The sequence below is a fragment of the Poecilia formosa genome, unplaced genomic scaffold (assembly GCF_000485575.1).
Source record: "Poecilia formosa unplaced genomic scaffold, Poecilia_formosa-5.1.2 Scaffold15, whole genome shotgun sequence".
NCBI classification, from domain to species: Eukaryota; Metazoa; Chordata; class Actinopteri; order Cyprinodontiformes; family Poeciliidae; genus Poecilia; species Poecilia formosa.
Window position 1 is genome coordinate 3,648,325 of NW_006799954.1, and position 14,846 is coordinate 3,663,170.

At 39.0% G+C, this 14,846-nt stretch overlaps 2 protein-coding genes across 5 annotated transcripts; one reads left to right on the forward strand and one right to left on the reverse strand.

Moving 5' to 3' along the window:
- Window positions 1-123: 123 nt before the first annotated feature.
- mrpl14 (mitochondrial ribosomal protein L14) lies at window positions 124-2,133 on the forward strand. Of its 2 annotated transcripts, none has more exons than XM_007546274.2 (3): window positions 124-255; window positions 563-665; window positions 1,695-2,129. In XM_007546274.2, the coding sequence occupies exons 2-3, from the start codon at window positions 586-588 to the stop codon at window positions 2,059-2,061; spliced, it is 447 nt and encodes a 148-aa protein (XP_007546336.1). In that variant the 5' UTR covers window positions 124-255; window positions 563-585; the 3' UTR covers window positions 2,062-2,129. The 2 variants fall into 2 exon arrangements, with proteins under 2 accessions (XP_007546336.1, XP_016524026.1); XM_016668540.1 differs by lacking the exon at window positions 124-255 and adding an exon at window positions 287-387 and having other exon boundaries at window positions 1,695-2,133.
- Window positions 2,134-2,301: 168 nt separating this feature from the next.
- Window positions 2,302-14,217, reverse strand: LOC103134144 (calpain-1 catalytic subunit-like). Of its 3 annotated transcripts, XM_007546279.2 has the most exons (23): window positions 14,079-14,217; window positions 12,566-12,593; window positions 10,865-11,111; window positions 9,408-9,477; window positions 9,208-9,326; window positions 8,963-9,096; window positions 8,693-8,861; window positions 8,530-8,613; window positions 8,364-8,449; window positions 7,719-7,793; window positions 6,764-6,924; window positions 5,294-5,463; window positions 5,167-5,178; window positions 4,640-4,851; window positions 4,501-4,540; window positions 4,336-4,401; window positions 4,119-4,176; window positions 3,901-3,965; window positions 3,692-3,760; window positions 3,538-3,616; window positions 3,334-3,447; window positions 3,154-3,212; window positions 2,302-3,069 (listed from the first exon to the last, which is right to left on the reverse strand). In XM_007546279.2, the coding sequence occupies exons 3-23, from the start codon at window positions 11,108-11,110 to the stop codon at window positions 3,043-3,045; spliced, it is 2,115 nt and encodes a 704-aa protein (XP_007546341.1). In that variant the 5' UTR covers window position 11,111; window positions 12,566-12,593; window positions 14,079-14,217; the 3' UTR covers window positions 2,302-3,042. The 3 variants fall into 3 exon arrangements, with proteins under 3 accessions (XP_007546341.1, XP_016524024.1, XP_016524023.1); XM_016668538.1 differs by lacking the exon at window positions 12,566-12,593; XM_016668537.1 differs by lacking the exons at window positions 12,566-12,593; window positions 14,079-14,217 and having other exon boundaries at window positions 10,865-12,559.
- Window positions 14,218-14,846: the final 629 nt, after the last annotated feature.

Below are 14,846 nucleotides of genomic sequence, written 5' to 3' on the forward strand. Positions count from 1 at the left end.
GAGATAGCCCCAGACATGTGAGATGTAGATTGCGCATGCGTCTTAGTCTTAAACCCATAGACCTCTGTAGTCCTCCTTGGGGCTGGATGAGTAACATCTAGTTTATTGTATTTCTTTACACACTGTTGCGCATGTCTGTGACATAGCAACAGCAACAGACGCTTGTGGCTATTTTTCCCCATTTTCTTCTGGCCTTTTTCCGCGCACAATCTGGCAACATTTATGATTAGGATACTACTACAAGTTCATATTACGGTGAGTAATATTTGTTTGTACTTTGTAGCATTTTGTTAACTCGCTAGCTACATTTATTAGTCGCTTCCAGATGACGTACCAATGTCAAATTGGTATGGAGCAGAAAACAAGGGTTACCTTATTTTGTTAAATGTACGCTCTTACACTCAATCTGATGAATGTGACAATTTAATTATATTCTTTTTGTCCCAAATATGATCAAACTGAGAAGTATTTAGCATATTTAAATCTTATTACCTTCCCACTTGAAGTTTGACACCGCTAGCATTAGCGCATTAGCTGCTAACCGTTCGCATGTTTTCCACAGGCCGCAGAAGATTAGTTGTAATCATGACTTTCCTCCGGCTTTTACAACAACTTCCTGTGGTGCTCGTTCAGACGTCGTCAACAATACTTCAAAGAAATTTTAGGTAAGAATATCTTTTTTGGGGAAAAAATGTTTTATGTACGTCGTTTTTGAAAGGTGCAGTAAGTATATTGTAAGCACATTTTAGGGTCTTTGGTTTTGGTATTCTTTTTCATAAAAATACACTTTAGGTGAAATTTACAGAGCCTTGCAATGCTAATGCAACTTCTTGAACTTTTTTTTTTTTACATGTTACAACTAAATGGTTAGCTGCATTTTTGGCATCCCTTCAGCATTACGCAGCTACCACCTTGTTGCAAGGCATTGATTGATGTCCTTCTTGATTTGTTTTGGTGACGGACACATTTTCAGGCTTTCTTACAGCAACTTCTTTTTATCTGACACTTTCATAAGAGAACATTTGTGAGGTGCAGGCTCATAGTTCATGTGGCCTTGGTGGCAACTACTCTCATTAAAAAGCTTTTAGTTACTCTTTCCATTTTCAGATAATGTACTCAACAGTGTTCACAGAGATTTTCAAAGCTTGGTAAATGTTATAGAACATAATTCTGCTTTAATCTTCTCCTCACTCTATAAAAGCTTTGTGTTTTGATCTTTATGATGCTATTTGTTCTCTAAAATAACTGCAAGGCCTTCACAGAACAAATGTATTTATACTGAGATTTAATGACACAGAGGTGGAGTCTGATTTCTTTTGATGAGGTGACCTCTAGATTCACTGGATGTTCTTCGTGGAAATCAGAGTAAAGAGGTTGAATTTATACCCATGCCAATCTTTTCAGATGAATTTAATTTGTAAATAATTTTGGAGAAGATGTATTTTGTTCAGGTTCATCATTATGCACTGCTTGGTGTTAGTCTATTACTTAAAATCCCAATTATGTTGTAGTTTTAGCTTGCAAAGGTTTAAGCTGCATAAGGAATACTGTACAGCAATAATTTTTGCTGCTTGCTTTTTTTCCATTTTCAAATCAAAACCGAAAATGAGTGGGACCCATTATAATAATTAGTATGAAGTACTTTCAAAAGGTTGCTTAGTTTAGAATTACTGACTTAATTTTTATCTTTCCAGTGTCTCAGTTGCTACGCCTGCAATTCAGAAAATGACGAGAGTACGCGTGGTAGACAACAGCTCTCTCGGAAATACGCCACATCACCGCCCACCGAGAGTGATCCATGTCTACACTAAGAATGGCATTGGGAAAGTCGGCGACAAAGTGCTGCTGGCCATTAAAGGGCAGAAGAAGAAAGCGCTCATCGTTGGACACAAAATGCCTGGGGACCGCATGACTCCACGCTTTGATTCGAACAATGTTGTTCTGATTGAGGACAATGGCAACCCTACTGGAACAAGGATTAAGGTCCCTATACCAACAAGCCTACGTCAAATGGAAGGCGATTACTCTAAAGTTCTGGCAATTGCAAACACGTTTGTCTAATTTCATCATGTCGGATATATATGAACATTTAGCTCTTGAGTTTTCAATAAAATGAAAAATGGTCAGTTTGCAGTTTTCTGCATAGTATTTTGTTGCCACCCATCAAATGCCAAAGTGTTATTTTACATATTTGACATTTTACTGAGGCCTCATGTTTACAGCAAATATGACCTTTACTTATATCATAGGATCATCTGCTGCTCTGCAGTTTAGTGGGTCAGAGCACAGATTATAATACCATTTTGGGGTAAATATTTATTGAAGGCACAACATACATTCACAAAACATGACATAAAATAGCACATAAAATTGCTGTTAACAAGGCAACCCTTGCATAAAAATTATGTTAGTTTAATGTCACATACAGTAAATATGATTTAGTGTGAGACGACATCACTGGTGGCTTCCTTCAGCAGGAATTTCAGTGCAAAACAAGTTTCTTCAACTTAAATACTGAACTATCTTAACATAAAAGTGAAAAGTCGGCACTAACTAGGACTCTACTGCCACCTGGAGGTGGGAGTTAGGAGCTACTGATGGAATTCTGAGGTGATTATTTTTGATTAAAAAAAAACTAAAAATGATTATATTGACAGGAAAAATATGATGGGGCAGCTTTTAGTAAGCAATAAATGACATAAAATTAGGACATAACTTGACAGTAATATTAAAATAAACTTAGTAAATAAAAATATCAAATTATGGTGCATATTCCAGCTGGTGCATCATGCAAAGGCACATGCTGCTATTTTCTAGGACTGGAGATGACTGATTTACATGACTTTTTTTTTTTTTTGCTGCGGTATTGCATATCTTCAAACATATACCTAGGACACATGTGGCTTTAGTGCACCTGCACCTTCCTATAAAGCTTCTATGTTAGGTTGTGTTTGCACTGAGGTGGGGTGTTTCACAGCCTGAGGGGTCCTCAGAACAGCAGGCACTATATTTTTGCAGCTTCTCTTGAAACTATAGGGCTTCTCATCCACACATGGTCAGATAAAGCCACTGAAAAAGGAATCAGAAACAAAAGTTAGATGCAACTAAAGTCTTAAATATATATATATATATTTTTTTTACAACATCACTCACCTCTGTGAGATTTATCTCAGCAACTCCTGATCCCTCCTTGTCCAGCTGCTGGAAAGATCCTGTTAAATTGGAAGTTTTTAGTAGGTTAAGTTGTGCCACAGTCCTGATATTGAGATGAATCAATTGAGCAAAACTCTGAGGTATTTCAAGTTTGGATATATTTAGTGCAGAATTACTCACTGAACATGGCTTCAAGTTTGACCAAGCAGCAGATGAAGTTATCAAAGTCAATCAGTTCATTCTCTGCATACCGCGCCACCAGAATCTGGTGCAACCGATTATTCAGTTTAAAGCCTGCGCAGAGAAAGGGTACAGGTTTAAAATATGAAATCATTATGTTTCTTGATAGTATTAATGTCAACAAGAAAGCTGTGGACGTTAGACCTGCTGCTTCCACAGCGAGTCGCATCTCATATGAGCTCATGGCTCCTGACTTGTCAAGATCAAACTCTCTGAAAGTGACCTGGGAAATAAAGAGGCAAAAATGTGAATAAAAACACAGGGATTAAGAGTACACCCCCATTTCTCTCATTCTCACCAGCCACTTTCGGATTTTGTTCCACAGGATCTGAAATTCTACCAGTCCCAGGCGAGCGCTGCCATCTTTCTGGCAAAGTATGTGTTAAGGCAGCAAATGATACATCGAGGCAATTTATCATGCTGGCAAATGCATGCATTTTCCAAAAATATAACCAGCAGAACTGGAGTTAACTAGTTTATTTTTGTGCAATAGGGTTATAAGGATACATCCATCAGGTTGACCATAGTTCTGCATGACTCTATGCTGAAGCCATCAGTCTTTAGATCTTTGTCTGAAACAGCAAAATTGTGATTTTTATTGATAAACCATAGGGGACCCTGCAGTTTGTAAGCAGTCTGGAAAATGGTGCACAAGCTATACACAAACTGATGAGGGTCCACAGGAACATTAAAATTACTCCGAGGTTAAACAGAAAACTACTCACGTCGGGCGACCACTCTGTTGAGAATTGTCCTGAGCTCACGAATAGAGATTTCCATGTCCTGTATAACCACAAAGAAAGAAAAAAAAATAGCAGTACCAGAGCCATGCTCTTTTTTAAACTGCATTAAAATCCTGCTTTTTGTTTAATAAGGTTCTACACCTGAGATTAATGAAAAACAAGACAATCATCAACACCATTCTGTTAAATTTCAGGTTACCTCTCCTGCTAGTTGGGCAAACATGGACTTAAACGAATCATCAATATCATCTTCTGTTATTTCCTCCTGCAAGACGAAAGGTAAACATAAAAGTCAGAGATCTATATACTTCAAACAATTAGTTCCAAAGAGAAAATGTTTGAGCTATTCATCCTTGATGCACACCTCATCTCCAAAATCAGCAGATATTTCATCATCCAATTCCCTGCAACAAAAAAATAAATATGAGATTTCCCTTCCCACTTTCTGCTAATGATGAAAATGTAAAAAATAAATAAATGAATAGATAAAAAAAAAGACACACTCTGTCTCTGATTGCTTTTCGGTGAAAACCCTGAGAACGAAGTCGGCCTCTTTGCCAGGCTCGAAGGTGGAGGGCACGATGAGGTACTCCCCGGGCGGCAGCCGCAGCCGAGTGCTCACCTCACGGAGGTTGATGAAGGTCTCGGATCGAGCGCACGATGAATTACTCAAGAAGAAATTTTTCTTCAAGTGCACATTCTGGCACCCTCTGTGCTGAGGACAGCAGGAGACAAATGACTTTACATGGATTTTCATATTCCCATGTCGATTAATTTAAAACAATGCACCGATTACAGCCAGGTGTGTTTAAAAGATTTTAGTTGCTTTAGTGAGTAGTTTGGTTGCAGTTTAAGGAGCTCTTGTAAATGAACGCAAAATGTTTTTGCTGTTGTTGTGGTGTTTCATGTACGTAATCCCAGCACAGACCTTTCAAAGAAACTCTTCATCTTGCATATGTGAAGACATATTTTGAAAATCGCTAAATGAGTACCAAGTAAGAAGGTTCTCCATAAGGGATCCTGCACCTACCTCCTCTGGAATCTGCAAAAGGAACAGAAGGGAAGATTGTTAATGGGTGGCATGAGGCAGCAGGCATTTTTAATAAACTACAGGAGGAGAACAGAGGGGGATCCATGCACTCCATCATGGCTCTCACCTCATAGACAGCAAAGCCGATGGTGTGCATGTCCTGACCATGGCGTCGGTATCTGCGCCGGTCCTTCTGCATGAGGGCTACAAGGAAACTGCACGCCACTTCATCATCCTCTGGGTCATCATCCTCCTCCAGCAACGTGATCTTATACTGAGGATTTATCCAAAATGTGTCTACAGACATGGAGCATTTATGTCAAGCCAGTTTTGTTAAAAATTACACATATTGTAGAGTTTCTACACATAGTCACTTTTACATATTTATAAAAAAAAAATTCTTATGGAAATCTGGAGTTTGAACAGTGAGCATCTCTTATTATTATTCGTTTTCAGTGTTACTGAAACAACACAATGCTGACACTGGCCTGTGGTTTTCAGAGTGTGATATACAGCAACTACTTTTATTCCATCTGGAACTACTTACATTGGCCCTATTTTAAACTCTATAACTCTTGGACTAAGCAGACTCTTTAAAGAGAAGGTTTGTTAATTTTGTGTCTTTGTTAGTACAAATTTCCCTCCAGAATTCCAAGCTGTTTTTAATAATAAAAACATTTTTGTTATTAATTTATTAGGACTTTTAGACACAGTCTAAGAACTACAGGTTCTGTTCAACCTGAATAGAATATGTAGAACCTGATCATCTGTATTTTAGCACCAAGCACAAGACAATCAAAAGTGATTTCATTTCACATCAAATGAAAACACTAAAAACAGAACAAAAAACCTTAAAGCTTTGCTTAAAAAGATCAACATGTCAAACTCATAACAGCATCAATAGGAACAACTCCTAATTACAAATTCAAAACAGATTAATTGCCCGTCTTCACTGATTGGGCAAGCAGTTCATTATTGGGACTTTTTGATCAAAAGCTTCAGTAAACTAAATGTTTTTATTGGTCCTGATGTAAAAGAACCAACAGTTTCTCTGGATATGCCAGGTTTTCAGGGAGTTTGTTCCAGAGTTTAGGAGCAAAACTAAATGCTTCCACATCTTGCTTGATTCCAGTTCTGGGAAAGCAGTGTGTGAAGACTTTAAAGGCTCATCCTGGGTTATACGTGACAAGAATTTTGGCTCATGCCCATTCAGTGATTTATAAACCTATATCAACACATTTTTAAAGTTGTTCAGAGACTACAGAGGTAGTAAAATGGCACTTTTTTGATTGTGATTTGTACACATTTAGTCAATAAATGAAAAGTCAGAAAGTGATGGGGCAAATCAAAGATAAGAAATGTACATTTCAAAGATATTAATGTGAAATCATTGCATTTATTAAGCACCAGTAGACATTTGTCCCTCAGAAAAATTGAAGACTGAAGGAAAAGTCTGGGAAAATTTGGTCATACTAAATTTTCTTTTTTCCTTCAGGATCAGGAAAATGACACCAGATACCAGCCTCTTCATGACTGTGAAGGAACCCTGATGTTAATATTCTGCTACGTGTTTTTTGGATTTTTGCTGCTGACTCACTGGGATGGTTCCTGCAGCCCCCGGCGGTGCTGCCTCTCCTCCATGTGCCGTAGAACTTCATGGTGTTCCAGTGACTGAGGCTGTCCTCACTCAGGACGTCTGCAGTCAAGTTGCAGATTTCCAGCCGGGAAAACTGCCTCAAAAAATCACTGAAGGACATCCTGAATGAAAAAAACAACAACAACAACAACAACAACAACAGAAACATTGTTGCACTGTGCAAATAATTTCAATAAAAGTTAGATTAGATTAGTTTAGTTTGAATCACATTAAGAAATAATCATATATAAAAAAAAAGTAAAAATAAGTTAATCACCAGTGCCACACTTCTTTGCCTTGTCCCGTTACAACTATGTGAACCTATTTTTTGACAACAGAGAAGCAAAATCTTTTCACAAGTTTTCACAAGTTTCTATCATACAGAAAGAGGAATGTTTGGCTACTGGAGTGTGTTGGAGCAGGGATGCACCTAAAAATTGCAGGACAGTGGGTTTCCAGCACTGGATTTAATGTACTCTGGAGCTAAGCCATTATTCAATTTGAAGTCCTAGAGATTTTACTCAAATGCCCTGATATTTTAAAGAGTTCTTGATAACATGCAGCCCAGCAAGATTATCCAGGGCCCACAGCATCATAGGTTCTCCATTGTACTTAACCAGTGGGCTTCAGCAAACTAAGAGAAAACCAGAGCAGGACAGGAAAAACTGTCTTCTCTCACTGTGACTGGTGGCCACTTTTCTCCTCTCAATATATGTACAAAATTAATAGGATTTTATTTTTCTGACTTTTGCAGTGCCAGAAAAAGTATTGCAACATGAAATAACTTTTAAGGCTTTTTATAAACCTTTATGAGAGGAGACACTGGAGGGAGTTGTATGAAACCAAGCAGTTTGCCAAACAGAAACGTATATTAATCCTTTTAACTTCTTGTTGTATGTGAAGATGCAAATCTTACCAAAACTCTCCATCTTCCATGCTAAGATGCAGGTCTTCCCTTTCAGATGGGTCGATTTCATCCCATTCACTGGAACTATGAATGGCAGACATGACATAAGAAACAACCCTCCAAAGCTAAATGTTCACAAAATTTAAAGGTACATCTCAATAAATCTGAACATCACTGACGTACCTGGTTTCAGAAGTTCAATTCTAAATGTGAAACTCATAATTAGATTTACTGCAAAGAGTGGCATATTTCAACTTTTACAACTGTTAAACTTAGATGATTATGACTTATTGCTCATGAAAACCTGAAATTCAGTTTCTCAGAAAATTATAATATTGCATTACAACTAAGAAAAATCTGTAGAAGAGTGTGATTTTATGGCCTATTATGCTATAGTAACAGATGTCCACCAGACAATCAGCGATATCCTCTACAAGGACGATAAGTGATAACTGTTAATCAAGATAGATGGGTATTCACAGGGTGCAGTCTCCAAATATGTGAATAGAAAGTTCAGCAGAAGGAAAACACACATCTCGAAATACGCCCTGTGTGCTTAATGAATCTACATGATATACAGCTTTCACTTTTTGAATTCAAGTACAGAAATAAATTCCCATCTTGATATGCACCTGTAAGTTTGACCACACTCACTTGTCACTCCAGGCTCCAGTCCACTCCACCTGGCCCCAGGGGTTACGTATTCGGATAAGGCGCACCGCGTTGCCAGCGTAATCGACCTGTCACACAGCAAAGCGGTGAGGAAATGTCAAACCACAACTTTAATGCTTTGTGCTGACCGAGTTGCAGAGAGACAGACCTCCTTCAATGCGGTGACGGAGTAGGCGTGGCCCTTCACAAGCTTCTTGAAGGTCACAGCCTCCATGTCAAAGGCACTGGTTATCTGTTTCAACATGTGAGCAGACATTTATAATGCAGAATTAAATTGCCGTTCCAGATGAATAGGCACAAACGACACTTACGTCAATAGAGCAGCCCAGCAGGGAGCCCCTTTCCAAGGCTTTACTGATTATCCTGTAGAGATCTTTGGGAGCCTTACGCAGCTCGTACATCTCAGACACCCCCCCTGTGAAATCCTCAAAGCCCTCGGTGGTGCTTCCTCCAGAGAGAGCCTCATAAGAGCCATTTAGCCTGATGGTAAATAGAAAAACCCTTCAGACTAATTGCTTTTAGCAGCAACACTTCAGAATATCCCTCTGAACAAACTAATGCAAGCAATTTTTAAAACCTACTTGGCATAAGCTTTCTCTAGGAGTGCACTCCAAAATTCATTGCCCTCAGCTGAATGGACAAACATGAGCTCTCCGTCTTTGACAGGCAATCGATCGTCAATCACAACGTCTACCCACTCGCCGAACTGCCAGAACTGCAATGCAAAGCAGTGCAGTAAAAAAAAAGAGATCCATCTGTCGAGTCGGCGTGAATAGGAATAAAGAAAAAAAAATAAAGGAAGGGTGGAAAATTGTAAGTAAAGAACCTGAAAGTGGAAGATTCCAGCGTAGTCATCTTGGAAGGACTGGCCGTGTGGAACAACCCGATGAAGGAGCCTCTCATTCAGGGTCAGAGAGGCAATGGCCGCCAAGAGCCAGCAGTCGCCTGGAAGGGAAAATCAGAGGCCAGAACCTCACATCAGAATATGTTCTTTGAACTTATTTTCACAACAAATTCATAACTCACCAAGAGCACCCTGACAGATGTCCGTTCTGGTGGCTCCGCCCACAATAAACTGGGGGTCCCCTGTCAGTTCCTACAAAGACAACAGAAATGAGTCAGGACAATCAAACTCTTTCAAAGAAATCACCTCTTTTCCTGGCTGCCACCCTCCCATGAGGTTTAACTCTGTAAATATCGAGGAGCTGTAAACAAATGTCAGAGAGGGGAGAGGTCCGAGATGCCGACAGCTGCAGAGGTCGGCAAAGCGCCTGTCCCTACAAGTCTGATTCTGTCCAGGTTTGCAACATGTAAAGTGAGACATGATATGCCTGCTTACATGCAACAGTCAAAATCAAATTCCTGTCCATGAATTATTACATGACAAGCATTCAAAACAAGAATCAATCTGATCTAACTCTGGTCTGGAATGAGGAAAAGTAGAAATTATTACCCAGGCTGCACTGTTTACCAGTAACAAGAAGACATTAAAAAGATATTTTATTTTAAATTATTATGTTATTTTGTTTTTTAAGATATACTTTTTCAATTAATGTAGCTTCTTCCTACTAACTGAATTAGTTATTTTTATAATTATTTTAAAATTCCTCTGGCTTAACAGAGTGATTATTGACACTCTGTAAGTGTTGCGGCACACTGCCATTCCCCTGGCTGAAAGAAGACTACAAAACTTCCTTTCGTCACTTACCAGAAAAATAAATTTGGCAAATTTCTAATTACAAAAAAAAAAAAGCAATGATAGACACGGTGTGTAAACTATAATGGACCCATTCATCACTGTTTTAAAACCACAATTTTCAACTTAAGCAGCCTCTTAAGCAGTGGAGTGCAGGCTGGCAGCCAGAGTAGATAGCCTGACATATTCACCAGCCTGTTAAGACTTTTTTCATTATTAAAAGAAGCAGTAAATAAGCAGTAAACGTAATGAGCAAAAAGATGTTTAGAACTGCAAACTCATTTTAGAATGGATTTATATAATAGATTATGTCTCATGTGTCAAACACAAGGACCGCGGGCCTGATCCGGCCCATCATAGCTATTTATGTGGCCCTCAAGACACAGAGCCTCATAAATAGAACCTCGAGATAATAGTGGCGTGCTTAAATATTATTTTATCAGTCAAATCAAATCGTTTTTTATTTGTACAGTGTCAAATTGATGTTCAATGTTATTTAATTTTAAGAGGTACTCATTGAATACAGAGAAAGCTATAATATTTTAACAGTTTAATATATAGTTTTATTAATGCATTCAGCCACAAATGGCCCTTAGTTAAACATTTATGATCTTCATATGGCCCAAAATGAAAGGGATTTTGACACCCCTGGATTATATTATAGATAAAATTATTGGCTAATTTTCTGTTTGACAGTTGTAGATACTGTGATATCAGTTTATTTTCCACTCACTGTCATCATACCAACTAGCAGGAAAGCATAGATTTTCCCTTGATATTTTCTTACCGTGGGTCTCATCCACTCCACATCTCTGGTTTTAGATGAATAGGGTGCAAGCTCTTTGAAGCCCAGAGATGGGGGCTCAGCGGGGAAGCAGGGGTCCTCAAACAGGCAGCCCGCCTCCACACACTCCTGCTTCAGAGCCTCATAGTCCTGGCTGGCAAAGTGCACGGCCTGCTCATTGGAACCCATGCCCTCTGACCGGAGCCTGTTGGCGTATATGCTTGCAGATATCCCACCAACCGGATACATACTGGGTGCAGGACAGAAATATGGAGCGCGTAGGCGGGTGCAATTTATAAATAGAAGCAAGTTTAACAGTGACACGCTCTTGTCTGAATGTTACAACACTTCATCCAGTGGCATAAGTCTGGTTAGAAAAAGAAAATCCAAAAATCTGCTTATAGCAAAAGCATCTGAAAGAAGCTGTAGCACTTAGATTTTTTTCTTCTCCACATTTACTTATTAATGATTAAAGCGTGGGTTTGCAACTCCAGTCCACGAGTGTCACTGTCCCGCAGCTTTTGGATGCATCCCTCTCCAACGCTCATGAATCAAAAGGCTGAAATACATCTTTGGCATATCAGGAAGTTTTGCAAATGCCTGATCATTAACCATTTGTTTGAGTCACTGTCCTGCAACTTTTGCATCCAAAGGACAATCAAGGACTGAAGTTGCAAAACCCCTGGACTGTAGCTTTGAGTTGCACACACACACACACACACACACACAAAAAAAACCTTCCACAGCTTGAGATTTCACAATAGTAATCCTGCACAAATGTATGCACCTACTCTTTCTTCCTGTCAAATTTGAAAGTGAAAAAAGCTGAAAAAAAATTTTTTTAAGTGTTTTTTGAGTGTATTCAGCCCCATTTGGCTCTGATACCCATGAATAAAATCCAGTGGAACTAAGCCTTCTGAAGTCACAAAACCAGTACAGTTTCACATGAGTGTAATTTAGTCACAGTAAACATACTGGAAAGGAACCTCTTTAAGCAAAAAAAATGATAAACCTACAGCCAGAACTACAGAGGCGGTTTAGATCAAAGCATACCTGCGTGTTTGAATGGTTTGGTCAAAGTCCGGACCATTAAATCAAAATCCAATTAAGAATTCATGGTTAAAAATTGACATTCACAGATGCCATAAGTCGAATTTGGCTGAGCTTGAACAATTTGGCAAAGATGAACAGGGAAGCATTTCCATCTCTAGAAGTGCAAAGCCGCCAGAAGCTGAACCTAAAAGACTTGCAGCTGTCATTGCAACAAAAGGTGGGTCTACAGAGTACCGATTCAGAAGGCTCAATATAAACACACACTGCACTTTTGTAAGTGGAAATTACTGAAAGCTGTTCACTTTGTGAATGTGCACTACTTTGTGTTATTCTATCACAAAAAGTTGCAAGTAAAGCGCAAATGTTCGTAGCTGTGAGCATTTAGCTTTCAGAAAAACCTAATGATTCCAGTAATTAGACTCAGACCTTTTTGTAACAGTACCTTTCATTTTAAGTTGAAACGTGGCTAAGATATAGCCATGTATCAAGAGAAAGAAAACTGACATGGAAGCATTAGTTAGAAATCAATAAAAAGTAGAAGCCAGCAGAGGATAATTAGCAAGCAAAAAGCATGCACTTATTAAATACAATTTAATCACACCAAAGCCCAAAGTAAAAATAAAAATACTAAAAGACGTGTATATATGATACCTTTTCTTTATGGACAGGCTAAAAGGGACTGTGGAGAGGAAGGGAACAGAGAGAAATGGTTATGCATTGATTTAGAGCTGGAAATTAATCAAATGACCAAAAATATTTTAACTTTAAAGATCTTCTTTCACACTAAAGTTTCCCCACAAGTTACAAAAACCTAACATAATCAATACAACGATTCGGCTGTGCTGCTTTCTGGGAAAACTTGAACTATAGCGTATCTCTGCTCTACCTGACATGAATCCTAATGAGCAGAGTTTGTGCAAAAAATACCTGTTGGGAGGTTCTTTACGCAAGTATTCACAGCAAATCACTGACAAAAGGTGAATTTTATTGAGATTTTAAGTGATAAACCAACCAAAAAATAATATAATGTTTAAATGAAAGTGGAAGATGTAGCTCTGTTCAGACAAGACAAAAACTAGAATTTTTGGCTCTTTGGCAGTAAGCTAATAATACTGCACATCAGCCTGAAAACAACATCCCTGTCATAAAACATGGTGGTGGCAGCACCATGCTGTGGGGATGGTTTCTTTCAGAGTTGACTGGGAAAAGGAGCTAAACACAGAAAACAAGTAGAGGCTCCAAAACATTTGAGATTGCATTAAAATACATGTAACACTTTTGGACGCCGTGCTTTATTTTACTTCCACCCCATAATGCTTCACTCCTACATAAAATCTAAGTACAGTACATTAAGTTTTATGACTGTGCCAAATGTGAAAATGTTCAGGTGTTATGAATAGTTCAGCAAGGCCCAGGAAGAAGAAAAAAAATGACTGAAGTGAAGGATGTGTTAGGAGCCAAAAGAAGCCATGCTTGTGATAAAATAAAAAAATAAAAAAGCAGGGGAGAGGGGGGCATTGTTAAAAGAGGCCAGTCCCCAAACGGAGGCCCCTCACGCCTGTGGAGACTCTGCAGGAATGCCCCTCTGTCAAAATCACACCAGAGCTCTGAATGGGTCTGGTTTTTCTTCAATAATGGGGGAAGGACAAAAAAAAACCTGATCCCTGCAGTAACAATCCTGATGGTATCATCCACAGGACTTTAACCCTAAACAACATTCTGAAAACAACAAACCACCTCCCTGTCAGGTGACTGATAATGCTGCCCATATAATATGTTAAACACTTTATGAAATCCTCAGTGGATTCTTTCTTTCAGCTGCTGTAAAAAGTCACGTTAAGTGAGGCCTGCAGCTTGAACCAGAACTGTTCTGCAGCACCTGTTCAGCAGGAACATACAGGCCTGTCTGTAAGCGGCCTGCATGTTACACAAAAGATTCTCACAATTAAAGATGAAAGCTGCTTTGATTTTACAGCTAAAATCGTCAGCTGAACTGATTCTTTCCACCTCATTGCGCAGCTGTCACTTCCGTGTCTATTCTTACCGGAGCGACAAGGTGCAGCAGATTAAACCCAGCTCTCCGCACCATAAGAAAACCATCGGGCACCGTTAATCACCCACTGTGTAAATAAAGTGGTTCACTAAAACGACGCGATCAACTCACCACCGGTAAAGTAGACGGCTTCAGGGACCCAGAATATGAAACAGAAAGCGGTTATTGTGCTTATCTGTGAATCAGTGACAGGGGGACAGTCTGAGTGGCCCACCCTCCTCTCAGTCTGCGCTCACTGCAGATCAGACCAGCCCACCTCTAGAGGAGGGCACACTGCACGCCGCCAGTACCGCACCGTGGCCGCTAGGGGACGCCAAAGACCAAAAACATGCCCTCTGACTAGAACGAAATTATGAACCAGGAGAATTTTGAAAAGATATGAGACGCTGTTGAAAATAAACTACGTATGATGTAATTCTATGAGCATGTAGATATTTTAAACTACTAACAAAGCTAATGCGTGGTGGCAAAATTATTTTCTCATTCACAAACTGTTGGAAAACTATAAATGCACCAGGTTTTGATAGTCATTTGATAGTACTGGAGATCAGTACTATCAGTACTAGCTTAATCAGTCCTATTTCTCTGTGGCCTACTTAAGAGTGCCTGGTCAGAATAACCTGTCCTTCTTAAGAGAAATTCTTTCAACAGGTATGCACCGCCAAAACCATTTTGAAAGGAACTTTTCTGAAAATTTTTATTTTAAAATTCACTCTTAATTTTATATCTTAACAACATCTCATAGAAGCACCTCTATAATGTTATGAACTGACAAAATATATATTCTAGAGTTAAAAAGAACAGAATCAAGGAATCCTTACTAAAGATTAAACTATTTCTAATGGATACAGATAGAAAATCATTTTTATTGCTGCGCAT

Excerpts from the sequence above, each read along its gene's own strand:
- mrpl14 (XM_007546274.2), top strand. The coding sequence starts at position 586 with ATGACTTTCCTCCGGCTTTTACAACAACTTCCTGTGGTGCTCGTTCAG. Across the intron at positions 666-1,694 it reads ATACTTCAAAGAAATTTTAG|TGTCTCAGTTGCTACGCCTG; the intron begins GTAAGAATATCT and ends TTATCTTTCCAG.
- LOC103134144 (XM_016668538.1), bottom strand. The coding sequence starts at position 11,110 with ATGTATCCGGTTGGTGGGATATCTGCAAGCATATACGCCAACAGGCTC. Across the intron at positions 3,448-3,537 it reads ACTCGCTGTGGAAGCAGCAG|GCTTTAAACTGAATAATCGG; the intron begins GTCTAACGTCCA and ends TTCTCTGCGCAG. Across the intron at positions 3,070-3,153 it reads CTGAGATAAATCTCACAGAG|TGGCTTTATCTGACCATGTG; the intron begins GTGAGTGATGTT and ends TTCCTTTTTCAG.